The following is a 16052-nucleotide window of genomic DNA, read 5'->3' as shown; positions in this document are numbered from 1 at the left end:
AAGGAATGGAAAGTGTGACTAAAAGACACGTATACACATGTATACAGCTATATGGCATCTCACATACAGTTATTTTGATATTTGGTCTAGAGTACGAGAAGAAACCCAATACCGCTACATAGAAAAGCATCAAACAGGCCTCTGAGAGCTGAACATTGAGATAACCCATTTACGGATACAGGGTTTAATCACCTATGTTTCTAGACTGATAACGGCCATCATTCCCCACCATTCTACAGAGGCTATGTCGTTTTTTATTCCCAATTTTGGAGTAAAACATTCCCAATCTGAATGTAAATCTCATTCAATTGACAAACCTTCCCTCAGCAATAACGTTTTGCAATGCACAATAGATATATTTATTTTAATATACACAAGTACATTGATATACATATATATAGCAATACATTTTAAATTATAACTTGGCTTAATAAGATGTTTTTGAAATGAAACAAAGTTCCCAATTGTTGGTAAAACAATACTAAAATTCCCAATTTCATAGCCATGGATGTCAAGTCAAATTTTAGAAATAAAACCCTGGGATAATGAAAATTCGGGTAACCAATTTCATTTCTGCATAACCAACTAGGACCATGTAAATGATGGCCTAAATATAATGCGCGAATGAAAACTGGGTTATGCAAAAGCAGATTTGTTTTGTTTAATGACACCACTAGAGCACATTGATTTAGTGTACCATGACTGGTATATCAAAGGTGTTCCAGTGGTGTTGTTAAACAAAATACATTTTAGTAGCAAGAGATCTTTTATAGGCACCGTCCCACAGACAGGATAGCACATACCATGACCTTTGATATACCAGTCAGGGTGCACTGACTAGAACCAGATTTCTGCAAGCATTGTGTCAATGAAACTATTGTCTAAGCAAGGTATCTTCTATATATATATGCACTTTTTTAGACAGGACACTGGACAGTATATCCCATGACCTTTGATGTACCAGTTGCTGGGTACTGGTTGGCATGGTGAGGCCACTGAGGGCAATCGCTGTAACGACTCATCACACCTCAGCCAAAAATCTTAATTTAATTAAGCCATATCAAACCAGGAGCCATGGTTAGTTGTTCAAAACAGACAAATAAAACAGAGGCCAAAAAAACACCTCAAAACCCTACAACAGTCACCCCCTCCCCCCTCCCCCCACCCCCCCAAAAAGGTATGAAAACAATGAACGGCATCTCTGTAAATGAAGTTGATTAATTCCGACTTTCCACCATCATCATCACCCTGAATCGACATGAAATACATATCATCTGGCCATGTGGGTGGTGGCCTCAAGCCTGCGTCTGTCATTGACAGGAGAGTGCTAGCCTAAAGGGCAATAACTCCATCACACATAGGGAAATGTGCTGCTATTTATTATAATTACTGATCATTGCCATGGATCACTTGTCATGTTTATTTGTTGCAAACGTTTTCTTTTTTCTTTTTCTTAAAGTCCTTAAGAAGGCTCAAAATTGCTGTCAGTGGGAAATTTCACCCAAGGCAATTTTTTTTTTTTAAAGTTCTTAAGTTCAAGCCCTGAAATTATGTAAAAAAAAAAAAAAAAATCCCCCACCCCCCCCCCCTTTTTTATTTGAATCGGGTTTAAAAGTGACTGATTTGACATGGAAGAAGGAAATGGTATATTTAATGACACACTCAACACATTTTATTTACGGTTATATGGCGTTGGACATATGGTTATGAACCACAGATATTGAGGGAGGGAACCTGCTGTCGCCACTTCGTTGGCTACTCTTTTCGATTAGCAGCAAGGGACATCCCATTGGTAAGATAGCACATACCATGGCCATTGATGTACCAGTCATGGAGAACTGGCTGGAGTGAGAAACAGCCCATCGGGAATCGATCCCAAACTGACAGCGCATCAAGCGAGCGCTTTACCACATGATTCGACATGGACTACTCCAACTGTGCATCATACCACTGTATGTAACTGCCACAAAGTAAAACAAATTCATGTCTTTATATGCAATTAACGCACACACAAATCAAGAGCCCAGGCTAACTGTCCAAAAAGAGAGGATGGGTGGATGGTGGTGTTGGTGGTGGAAGACCCACAAAAGTTTTTAAATAACACCACAGCCATGTGAGTGATGTTACAGAACTGGGACTTACCACCCGCTGCAGCTTCACTCTTCATCATGATTTGATCCTCCCAGTATAGGTGTCGTTCATACTGCTTCAAGCCTGCGTCTGTCATTGATAGCAGACCTCTAGCCTAAAGGGTAATAACTCCGTCACGCATAGGGAAACGTGCTGCTCTGTATTATATCGCAACTATCTACTGCCATGGATCACTTGTATGAAAATGGTGAGTGAATTAATAAACAAAACCTGTGTGGATTGGAGATATGATTAACGTCACTGACTCTATATCCCGATGTATGTATCTCTTCTGTTTCTCATACAATATACTGTCAGCTGCTTCAAAAACATGGATGACATGTTAACATTAAGAAAAGCCTTAACAGCCAAATATATTTTACACTCCTGAGTGTCGGTGTATTTAAGAATAAGACCAATATAATAAGCATTAAAAAACAGCGGGTCTTGTACTAAGATTAGTAAAGAATCTGTATAGTTTACATCTATATTTATACACTGTGGTGTGTCATAGCAATAACCTTGAACGGATATGAAGTATAGACAAAATTGAAGAGTAAATGAGTTAGTATGTAAAGTACAACATTCATACTCATTTTTAAATCACATCCTCACAAGATGCCTTTTACAAGGAAGCCAGGAACCGAGGCTAGATGTCAATAATTGAGAAGTCAAAGATGAAAGACAACAAAAACAAAAACAAATCTTACACCAAAACGACAGATAACATCTATGATTGACATAGATGTTATCTGTCGTTTTGGTGTAAGATTTGTTTTTGTATGTATGGAGATTTCTCTAATGATATTTGTATCAGCCACAGAATCTATGGAGATTCCACATACCACATCGGTTGTGAATTATATGGAGATTTCACAAACCACATCAGTTGTGAATTATATGGAGATTTCACAAACCACATCAGTTGTGAATTACATGGAGATTTCACAAACAACATCAGTTGTAAATTATATGGAGATTTCACAAACAACATCAGTTGTGAATTACATGGAGATTCCACAAACCACATCAGTTGTTAAAACGTATGGAGATTCTATAAACAACATCAGTTGTTAAAACGTATGGAGATTCTACAAACCACATCAGTTGTGAATTACATGGAGATTTTACAAACAACATCAGTTGTGAATTACATGGAGATTCCACAAACCACATCAGTTGTTAAAACGTATGGAGATTCTACAAACCACATCAATTGTTAAAACGTATAGAGATTCTACAAACCACATCAGTTGTGAATTACATGGAGATTTTACAAACAGCATCAGTTGTGAATTACATGGAGATTTCACAAACAACATCAGTTGTGAATAATATGGAGATTTCACAAACAACATCAGTTGTGAATAATATGGAGATTCTACAAACCACATCAGTTGTGAATTACATGGAGATTTCACAAACAACATCAGTTGTGAATAATATGGAGATTTTACAATCATCAGTTGTGAATTACATGGAGATTTCACAAACAACATCAGTTGTGAATTATATGGAGATTCCAGAAACAATATCAGTTGTGAATTATGTGGAGATTTCACAAACAACATAGTTGTTAAAACATATGGAGATTCCTCAAACCACATCCTTGTGAATAATATGGAGATTTCACAAACATCAGTTGTGAATTACATGGAGATTTCACAAACATCAGTTGTGAATTACATGGAGATTTCACAAACATCAGTTGTGAATAATATGGAGATTTCGCAAACCACATCAGTTGTGAATAATATGGAGATTTTACAATCATCAGTTGTGAATTACATGGAGATTTCACAAACAACATCAGTTGTGAATTATATGGAGATTCCAGAAACAATATCAGTTGTGAATTATGTGGAGATTTCACAAACAACATAGTTGTTAAAACATATGGAGATTCCTCAAACCACATCCTTGTGAATAATATGGAGATTTCACAAACATCAGTTGTGAATTACATGGAGATTTCACAAACATCAGTTGTGAATAATATGGAGATTTCGCAAACCACATCAGTTTTGAATTACATGGAGATTTCACAAACAACATCAGTTGTGAATAATATGGAGATTTTACAAACCACATCAGTTGTGAATTACATGGAGATTTCACAAACCACATCAGTTGTGAATTATGTGGAGATTTCACAAATAATATCAGTTGTTAAAACATATGGAGATTCTACAAACCACATCAGTTGTGAATTATATGGAGATTTCACAAACCACACCAGTTGTCAAAATATATGGAGATTCCACAAACCACATCAGTTGTGAATTAAACGAAGATTCCACAAACGACATCTGTCAGTCACTAACAAACTATACAGAGATTCAGGTGTTGAAGTTTTATGTTGATACTTATTGTCAAGTTATTAATTCACAGACTTACCTTTGTTTGACACCCTATAGTTTATTTGTTTTTTGTATGTGCTGGGGTGTCATTAAACATTCATCAGTTGTGAATTATATGGAGATTTGTCAAACCACATCAGTTGTGAACTAGTCAAGTGCTGTTGTGTCGATCATAAAAATATCGAGTTAACCAAATATCGACTCAAATGTTAAGTAAATAAAGGTACCAATAGAAAATGTGCATATATATATATATATATATATATATATATATATATATGATTTATAAATGTATTTTTATCGAATCAAACATTTTAAAATTAATTTAACTCTATGAAAATTGTTATGTTATGGAAAAAATCAATTTATTTATCAATCAACCAATGAATCGTACCACTGCTGTGCAGGTTCTGAACAAAGTGATTCTATTTATCAATCAACCAATGAATCGTACCACTGCTGTGCAGGTTCTGAACAAAGTGATTCTATTTATCAATCAACCAATGAATCGTACCACTGCTGTGCAGGTTCTGAACAAAGTGATTCTATTTATCAATCAACCAATGAATCGTACCACTGCTGTGCAGGTTCTGAACAAAGTGATTCTATTTATCAATCAACCAATGAATCGTACCACTGCTGTGCAGGTTCTGAACAAAGTGATTCTATTTATCAATCAACCAATGAATCGTACCACTGCTGTGCAGATTCTGAACAAAGGGGCGGGCGGGATGTAGATCAGTGATACAGCACTTGCCTGATGCACGATCGATCTGGGATCGAATCCCGTCGGTGGGCCCATTGGCTTATTTCTCGTTCCAGCCAGTGCTTCACAACTGGTGTAACAAAGGCTGTGGTATGTACTATCCTTTCTGTGGGATGGTGCATACAAAAGATCCCTTGCTGCTAATGGAAAAGAGTAGCCCATGAAGTAGTGACAGTGGGTTTCCTCTCTCAATATCTGTGTGGTCCATAACCATATGTCCAACGCCACATACCATAAATAAAATGTGTTGAGTGCGTCGTTAAATAAAACATTTCCTGCCTTACTTTAAAAATTTCTACAAATTGTGGAAATAAAATCACTGTGAATGTTAGGAGAACCTAAATTTTATTTTTAACAAACATGAATTTATAAAAAAGTTTTAATAACAAAATACACTTACACCAAATGATTTGTGGAAGGACAAATAAAAAATCCAACAACCTAATTCACAGTCTAGTAATAACATTTGTCACGCATTGGGTCGTGACATCAAAACTGCAGAGCCAAAAATTTTAATTCTCCAATTGCAAGGACTTACATCAACAGCTCTGGTTATTGGTGACAGTGGAAGATCGGATGTCTCATCATTTTCCTCGAAAATCTTTGCATCAACTTCAGATACAACAGGGACATAGGCAGCTAACACCTCTTTGACAATGCTGTCGTCTTAACACGTGATGATAGGTGGTAGGCTGTAGCTGGCACATGCATACCAGTATTCAATGTCTCCAGTGACAAGTACTTTGATGACGTTAAAAGCCAAATAGATTTATATTCCTCATATGCTGTAAATTATTTTCTGAACACTTTCATTTTACCAAATGTTTGATAGTGAAATGCACTGGTTTATTCAGAATGAAAAACAGGTTATGCAAAACCATATTTGTTTTGTTTAATGAAACCAATAGAGCAACTTGATTTCTTAATCATCAACCACTGAATGTCAAAAATGTGGTAATTTTGACATAGAGCCTTAGAGAAACAACCTACTTTTTTCAGTAGTAGCAAAAGATCTTTTATACTCACCATCCCACATACAGGAAAGCACCTACCATCACCCTTTATATACCAGTCGTGGTGAATTGGCTATAACAAGCCAAAACCAGATTTGTGCTAGTGTTGTGTGAATGAAACTGTTCTCTAAGCAACGTACACATGTACCTTCTATATGCACAGACAGACAGGACATTACATCCCATGACCATTGATGTACCAGTTGCTCGGTACCGACTGACATGGTGAAAATCATTCAGTCTGAAAACAACGAACCACATCCCTGTAAATGAACTTGATTAATTCCGACTTACCATCATCTTGTACATTCTTGAACATAACATCATTTCTCCACAATAGGTGTTGTTCATACTGCTTCAAGCCTGCGTCTGTCATTGAGAGGAGACCTCTAGCCTAAAGGGCAATAACTCCGTCACACATAGGGAAACGTTCTGCTCTGTATTATATAACAACTATCTATTGCCATGGATCACTTGCATGAAAATGGTGAGTAAATTAATAAACAAAACCTGTGTGGATTGGAGATATGATTAACACCACTGACTCTATATCCCAATGTATGTACCGGTATCTCTGCTCTTTCACATACAATGTATCGCGAGCTACTTCAAAAACCAGGATGAAGTATATCAGGGCCTAGGCTTATAAACATTTTAGAGTCTAGACTCCAATATCTAATGATGTCATATTCATACGGTTTGTGTAGCACATCCATGATGTTGAAACCTCAGACTCTGTTCCAGTCTTTAGTCTAGACTATGAAAGGTTTATAAGCACCAGTCCAGATTTAAGCCAGGTATTATAAAGTAATATGTTATGATTTAACATTAAGAAAAGCTGTGACAGCCAGAAATATTTTACACTGCCTAATAACCGGATCAGTCTTCAAGAATAAAACCAATATAATAAGCATTAAAAAACAGCGAGTCTTGTGCTAAGGTTAGTAAAGAACCTGTCAGTGTGTAGTTTACATCTATATGTATACACTGTGGTGTGTCATAGCAATAACGTTGATTGGGTATGAAGCATAAAACAGGTAAATGTGCTGGTATGGCCAGACACAACATTCACACTCATATTGTAACTCAGATTCTCACATGTCTTCTACAAGCAACCCAGAGACCCAAGGCTAGATGTGAATAATTGTGAAGTAAAAGATGAAAGACACGAACAATAAAATCCTACCCGACAGACCACATCTATGTCAATCACTAACTGTCTGTATGGAGATTTATCTAATCATATTTGTATCAGACACTGAATCTATGGAGATTCCACAAACCACATCAGTTGTGAATTATATGGAGATTCCACAAACCACATCAGTTGTGAATTATATGGAGATTCCACAAACCACATCAGTTGTGAATTATATAGAGATACCTCAAACCACATCAGTTGTGAATTATATAGAGATACCTCAAACCACATCAGTTGTGAATTATATGGAGATTTCACAAACCGCATCAGTTGTGAATTATATGGAGATTTCACAAACCACATCAGTTGTGAATTAAAAAATGAAGATTCCTCAAACCACATCAGTTAAGAATTATATGGAGATTTCACAAACCACATCAGTTGTGAATTATATGGAGATTCCACAAACCACATCAATTGTGAATTATATGGAGATTCCACAAACCACATCAGCTGTGAATTATATGGAGATTCCACAAACGACATCTGTCAGTCACTAACTATACAGTGATTCAGTTGTTGAATTTTTATGTTGATACTTACCTTTGTTTGAAACCCTATAGTCAAATTTGTGTGTGCGCGCTGGGGTGTCATTAAACATACATTAATACTATATAGTGATTCTTCAACCCACAATAATGTCATTTTTACTAACCATTGTCTTGTACGTTTCAATGTAGGAATTTGAATGTGTCAGTCACTGCAGGTTGGCTTACATTACTGAGGCCACAGAGGACGTCATATCCTCCCTTCAGAACTGTCTGTCAGTGACTGCAGACAGGTTGACATTACTGAGGCCACAGAGGACGTCATATCCTCCCTTCAGAACTGTCTGTCAGTGACTGCAGACAGGCTGACATTACTGAGGCCACAGAGGACGTCATATTCTCCCTTCAGAACTGTCTGTCAGTGATTGCAGACAGGTTGACATTACTGAGGCCACAGAGGACGTCATATCCTCCCTTCAGAACTGTCTGTCAGTGACTGCAGACTGGCTGACATTACTGAGGCCACAGAGGACGTCATATCCTCCCTTCAGAACTGTCTGTCAGTGACTGCAGACAGGCTGACATTACTGAGGCCACAGAGGACGTCATATCCTCCCTTCAGAACTGTCTGTCAGTGACTGCAGACAGGTTGACATTACTGAGGCCACAGAGGACATCATATCCTCCCTTCAGAACTGTCTGTCAGTGACTGCAGACTGGCTTACATTACTGAGGCCACAGAGGACGTCATATCCTCCCTTCAGAACTGTCTGTCAGTGACTGCAGACAGGCTGACATTACTGAGGCCAAAGAGGACGTCATATCCTCCCTTCAGAACTGTCTGTCAGTGGCTGCAGACAGGCTGACATTACTGAGGCCACAGAGGACGTCATATCCTCCCTTCAGAACTGTCTGTCAGTGACTGCAGACAGGCTTACGTTACTGAGGCCACAGAGGACGTCATATCCTCCCTTCAGAACTGTCTGTCAGTGACTGCAGACAGGTTGACATTACTGAGGCCACAGAGGACATCATATCCTCCCTTCAGAACTGTCTGTCAGTGACTGCAGACTGGCTTACATTACTGAGGCCACAGAGGACGTCATATCCTCCCTTCAGAACTGTCTGTCAGTGACTGCAGACAGGCTGACATTACTGAGGCCAAAGAGGACGTCATATCCTCCCTTCAGAACTGTCTGTCAGTGGCTGCAGACAGGCTGACATTACTGAGGCCACAGAGGACGTCATATCCTCCCTTCAGAACTGTCTGTCAGTGACTGCAGACAGGCTTACGTTACTGAGGCCACAGAGGACATCATATCCTCCCTTCAGAACTGTCTGTCAGTGACTGCAGACTGGCTTACATTACTGAGGCCACAGAGGACGTCATATCCTCCCTTCAGAACTGTCTGTCAGTGACTGCAGACAGGCTGACATTACTGAGGCCAAAGAGGACGTCATATCCTCCCTTCAGAACTGTCTGTCAGTGGCTGCAGACAGGCTGACATTACTGAGGCCACAGAGGACGTCATATCCTCCCTTCAGAACTGTCTGTCAGTGACTGCAGACAGGCTTACGTTACTGAGGCCACAGAGGACGTCATATCCTCCCTTCAGAACTGTCTGTCAGTGACTGCAGACAGGCTGACGTTACTGAGGCCACAGAGGACGTCATATCCTCCCTTCAGAACTGTCTGTCAGTGACTGCAGACAGGCTGACATTACTGAGGCCACAGAGGACGTCATATCCTCCCTTCAGAACTGTCTGTCAGTGACTGCAGACTGGCTTACATTACTGAGGCCACAGAGGACGTCATATCCTCCCTTCAGAACTGTCTGTCAGTGACTGCAGAGAGGCTTACATTACTGAGGCCATGGTTTCCTACCTCTTTTTCTACCACAGAGCAAGCTTTTTTCTTCTTTTAAAAAAAATAAAATAAATGTCATATTTTATAAGTATAACAGTTTTGATATAACTAATGCTCATGGACAAAAATAAAATAAGATAGTACAAACAGGTTCCATTTGACACTAGAAACCTCATCAGCACAATTGTAAACACAGGTCAGGTCAGTGTTTAACGTGCATATTCAAAGCAAGCTGTTGTAGCACACGCCTGTCCTGGGCACAAGTGCCGGCTCCTCTGCTCAGGACAGGAAAGGGATGGGGGACTGGCTGCACTGGCAGGTGCAATGGAGCACCAGCAGTCCGACCGGGGCCGGTAACAGGCGGAGGACTGTAAACATGCTACATCATCAAATTTATAAGAAAATACTCGAACACAATTGGATTTGCTGAATATACACAGGCTTGAATTATTTATTTTTTAAATGGAAACAGTATTTGTAGTCCCCTTCCAGGAATTAAGTTCTTACCCATAGCCCATGCAACATGGAAACAGTATTTATAGTCCCCTTCCAGGAATTAAGTTCTTACCCATAGCCCATGTAACAGTGTTAACCTATTATAATAACATCAAAGAAACATGGTGACTGTTTTAGTTTGTGCTATCCTAAAGGTACACTTGGAAACAAAAAGTTTATTCTGTTTAATGACACCACTAGAGCACATTGATTTATTAATCATCGGCTATTGGACATCAAACATTTTGTAGTTCTGACATATAGGATTAGAGAGGAAACCTGCTACATTGTTTTCATTTGTAGCAAGGGGTCTTTTATATGCACCATCCCACACAGGACAGCACATACCACGGCCTTTGATAAACCAGTCGTGGTGCACTGGCTGAAACAAGAAATAGCTCAATGGGCCACCAACGGGCATTCATCCTAGACTGACTGTACAACAGGCGAGCACCGTACCACTGGACTACATCCCACTCCACTTGGTAACAAATTCATTGTGTATGCCGACTGGAAGCTAATCACAGGTGCACTTTTATCTTTTTACACTGTCGTTTGTTTAGAGATGACCTATGGCTGCTTACCCCCACCTTTTTGCAATCATACGACCAATTTACATATAGAAAGCTAATTTATGTCTAATGCAGTTATTTTTTAAACTTGGTTTAGTCGAAACCTGTTGCCAACAGGCAGAAAACTAGCTTCATTTGAAAAGTAGTAATTGATCTTTTTTATGCATTTTTCCCACCAAGAGGACAGTACATACCTTGTCCTTTGATATACCAGTTGTGGTGCACTGGCTGGAATGAGTACAGGCATTTATGGTCCGTTTTGTTTTTATTACATACCGTCAAATATTTTTCAGGCAGAAAGCCCAAAAAGGACATGTCTTAAACACATGCACACCAGGAAGAGTCAGATGAAGAAGCATAAAAACACATATCTTTTGTCCAACATTAGAAAAAAGAAACTTGATTTTCAGGAGAACTACTGTAAACTCACCATTGTGCCCTCTGGGGGGTGGATTGCGACCCCCAGCCATGCTATAATAAATTTTTCTTCTACCTCCTGACTTCACATCTGTGTCCGTCATTAACAGGAGACCTCGCACCTAAAGGGCAATAACTCTGTCATACACAGAACGTAGAAAAACAACTACACTTAAAACAGTGACTGTTGCCATGTCTATGTGCACTTGTAGGAAACTAATGGTGGCGATGATGTCCAACAAAAGTTCAGTTTAAAGTTTGTTTTTGTTTAATGATACATCTATAGGGTGTATACTACTAAATCAAATCCTTAGACAACAGTGACTAAAACTCCTACCTGCAGCGTATCAATCAACATAAATGCCACGGATATAAATACTACCACCCCTCACCCTTAAAGGAGACCGGACACCAAACCATATATACGGCATAATGAATTGTTTGCCATCATAAACCACAACACGCAACTATTGACTAAGTTAAGTGTGCCAGTCTTGGTTGGGTTTTTCTTTTGCCGATTTCCGATGTTTGCCGGAAACTGTCGACAATTGATGAGCTAGACCCGTGACGTCATCAATGAGAGGAAAACTGAAGAAACTACCAAGCAGCATGGACGAACTTAGCGAGTCGAGTGACGAAGAATTGTGTCCAGCTTGTGCTAATGGCATCAAACCGTATCAGTTTGAACCACTTATCAGAGACTTTGTCCCTAATCCTGGAAATGTTGTCTTAGACGAAAATTCGGATGAATCAACTGCCGACGAAGACGAGGAAGCCACACGGTCATAGACTAGCATACAAGCATTTTTTTAAACATAATTTTTTATGACATTTTTAATCTAAACTGAAGCAAATGGACCTAATTAGAAGAAAAGCACACAAAATTTAATAATATTTCATCATAAATCTTGTTCAGCATAGATGTAAATATGACACGTCAGTGGATATTCCATAGGCCGATTTCGCAAATTTGCAAAAAGCGTCCCCTCCTCACCAAAGCAAGATATAATAATTTAACAAAAAACTTTGTTCTCTTAACTACTTACCCTCCAAGTTTTAATGTGTTTGGTTAAACCGTGTATTTTTAATTATTAAGAAAATGTGTTACCAGTCTGCCGAAACTGTCCACAGCCGGGTACAGAAACACAGAAATGTTGGAAAATATTATACTGTTGCCACATACTGACAATCACTTTACAACTAATATGTCTTATCGACAATATTATTATGTAGTCTTTGCATTTATTAATATAAAATACAACAGACCCGTAGGAACTGGGCAGGCCTAGGTGCTTGTTCTCCACCACACACTCTATGATGAAAATGTATGTTTTAAGTTTACACTATTTTGCATAAATAAAGATGATATAAAGATAAAAATCTAGTTTGTATCCCTCATTAGAGACTGTATTCCCCCTCCCCCCTCCCCCCACTTCAAATATCGTTCCTACAGGCCTATACAAATGTAGATACTATGTAGAGGGTGAGGTTAGGAACCAGTTCCTTTTATCTTTAGGATTTTGTAATCATGATTTCAAACCTCCACTTGTGAGCTTTTCTTTATCACATTAATTTTTGCCATTGCAACCAAAATCTGATGTAGAGTTTATACCCGGTCCGTCAGTGCCCAAGTCGTTCCTGCGGGCCTGTAAAAACTAAATTGGAGTATATTGGGTGGTTATAGGTTTGAAATGGGTTTTTTATTGAACATTTTAGTTCATGCACTTTTATAAATTTTAAACAGCAATTATGTTACTATAATCTATCGAAAAAATAAAATATAATATATATATACACATTCATTTCTGAGATTTTTTAGTACATACATGTAAGTTTACCCTCCGCACCCTCTGGCAGAAACCCAGGGTAGGTATTAAAATAATTATTTGGTGTAGAGTATTTTTAATATGACATACATAAAGCATTGAAAAGTACAATTTTATTATGCTTTAATAATTGACATTAGCATTAAAACTAATTCCTTCTGGCCACAGTACATATGTTGTTCCTGCCAAAGTGTTAGCATTTTAATTTTAATGACAATATACTGAACTGACTATAAACATTGTTAACTAACGTAATAATTCATGTTTTGAAGGTGTTTGGTTATAAGGTTAACAAACCAACTAGATCAAGAGACGTTAGTATGGAGTCGTTATGGGCTGTCGGTGAAAATTAATGTGGTAATTATAGGTAAATAAATGTGAAGTTTAAATATTCGTATGTGAACAAATTGAAATACCTTTATTTAATGTATATCTTAAGTACATACTTGTTTTAATTTTCACATTGTAAATGTACCATAACCTGCTGTATTTAGTTGGTGTAAAGCCCGTTCGACGACAATAATGCGTCCATGTTTTAAAACAACTTTCGGTTTTTTTTAAATCGAAACCATGATGTTGGCCGTTTCTTGGGATGCATTGCTGTTACTGTTGCAGTTAAACACTGCGCAGTTAACCATCATATTATTACGTCGACAGTATATAATAACACTAATTATCTTGTAAATTAAATTTCCGATAAACCTGGAGACAAAAAAAGAAAAGAAAGACGACTAAAAGGCACAATCAAAGAATCAACACGTGTACCGGTATTGCTTGGTAACTCTCACCGATGACATATTGCCTCGCTTTCGTTCAGATCTATGCATAATCCCGCCCACTTCTGTTTTTACCCCAAACCTAAGACGCGCAGCTGACCGGTGCCTCGCAGCAAGCCGGGCGTTAGAGTAATGCGGTCTTTGACGCTAACTTAATCCATTACACACTGCATGTCTTTTGGTGTCCGGTCTCCTTTAAAGTCAATCAGAAAAAAATTGGGGGTCAAGCTGCTCATTTCTTAGATAACGGGTAGCGTCTATGACTACCCTAGTTCCACACAAAATTTGAGCACTTTTTTTGACAGGTATAACATCCCACTGGTACACATTTGTGTTTTTTCATTCGTAATCAATATTTTTTTTAATCGGTGCATTAAGTGTATTTGACTCCAAAACAGCCGGCTTTTACTACAACGCGAGCTTCGGACATGATGACCTGCGCAATCGACATTGTTACTGACAAGTTACAAATTTGTACCGGACAATGACCGTGACCGGCCGCTTATTTCAAGGCTTGCAAGCACAAGGCTACTTGACACAGTGGTACTAGATGAAATAAAATTACATACATTTTTTACCCAGATGAAACAACACACTCACATTTATCACCAATCACAGGACTTGTGGTGTTCACTTCTCTATCAAAACTTGGGTGAACCTCGAACTTTGACCCAGCTGGAAGATATTTGGTCTAGTACTACCTAGAGCACATTGATTAATTAATTGTCGGCTAGTGGATGTCAAACATTTAGTAATTCTGATGTATATTCATCAAGAGGAAACACACTACATTTTTTTATTAGCAGCACAGTATCTTTTATAAGCACTTTCCCACAGACAGGAAAGCACATACCACGACCTTTGACCAGTTGTGATGCATACAATTTGTTTGGCATTGCCATGGTGGTAAAGTCTTAGACTATAATAGTATTAGGAAGAAATAGTTTATTTAATGACACATTCAACACATTTTAGAGGCAGGATGTAGCCTGTATACAATAAATTATTTAAGTGAATATATGTGAGTAAAATTTATTTTTGTCAAAAATTAATCCAGCAGTCCAAAGGTTAAATAAACACCATTTCTCAGCTGTTCAGATTTTAAAAAATAAGGACAGCTTTGTGAAAAATATTTGATGCCAAAAATTATTTTAAAAATAAATAAAGAAAAAATAGAAAGAAAAGAAGAAAAAAAAGAAGTGGGGAAAAAAAAGAAGAAAGAAACGTGGGAGGTAAAATTATATACAAAGCTAAAAACTCACATCCCTGTACAACCGTGTTGGGTTTTTTTGGTTGGTTTTTTATATCCCTATACTACAAGTCTCCTCAAACAATAACGTCAGATATGTTATTGTAATGTAATATAATAAAGATTACTTGCTACTAATAAAAACATTTTCATTATATATGTAACTATCGTATTTGTATTAGGGATTTCTGTTTGGGGGTATCTGTGCCCTGTACAGGCTAATTTCAGGTCGGATTACAAAAGCACCAGCCTTTTCCTTTTTCCCCCATTTAATTTGTAAATCACTGCCACAAAGGGTTTTTATCATGTCTCTTTTTCATTTCCATCCACTTACCATCATCAGAAACCGATTTTGAGAAAAATATTTCTTGCTCTTTTTCCTCAATGTAGTGCAATACCAGCGGAGCTGGCATCAAATCTGTGTCCGTTAGTGACAGGAGACCTCCCGCCTAAAGGGCAATAACTCTTGTCACACATTAAAAGTAAAACAAAATAAACCTCTAGTGGTGTAAATATAGTCAACCCTAAACTGACAATACCAGAACCCACATCTTTACTACAAACATACCTTTGTTACACCAGTTGTGGAGCACTGACTGGAATGAGAAATACGGTAACCCAATGGGTCCACTGACGGAGATCGATCCTAGACCGACCGCGCATCAAGCGGGCACTTTACCACTGGGCTACATCCCGCACTAGATATTACAGTGTAAAAGATCTATATTACAAGAAAGGAAAGGAATATTTGTTTGATGACACCCCAGCACATGATAGATATCTATATAGTGGAACTTAACAGATACATATCTATACAAATCTATCTATATAGTGGAACTTATAGAACATGCTTCAGATGGTATGTTAATGTTAGTATGAATGTACTATATTA

General features: G+C 38.1%; 1 protein-coding gene across 6 annotated transcripts in view; it reads right to left on the bottom strand.

Annotated features, from left to right (window-relative positions):
- The window catches only part of LOC121388637 (CD109 antigen-like), a 135138-nt gene that overhangs the window by 45524 nt on the left and 73562 nt on the right, over positions 1-16052 (bottom strand). Inside the window, exon 19 of one of the 6 annotated variants that reach the window (XM_041520061.1) lies at positions 11323-11431. The exons of 4 other annotated variants lie outside the window; for them this stretch is intronic. In XM_041520061.1, coding sequence (XP_041375995.1) covers positions 11323-11431 — 109 coding nt within the window. Of the gene's footprint in view, positions 1-6563; positions 6664-11322; positions 11432-16052 lie in introns of all 6 variants that reach the window. One more of the 6 variants, XM_041520064.1, reaches the window with a different exon arrangement.

Source organism: Gigantopelta aegis, chromosome 14 (genome assembly GCF_016097555.1).
Source record: "Gigantopelta aegis isolate Gae_Host chromosome 14, Gae_host_genome, whole genome shotgun sequence".
NCBI lineage: Eukaryota > Metazoa > Mollusca > Gastropoda > Neomphalida > Peltospiridae > Gigantopelta > Gigantopelta aegis.
This window is presented reverse-complemented; position numbering and strand designations above follow the sequence as displayed.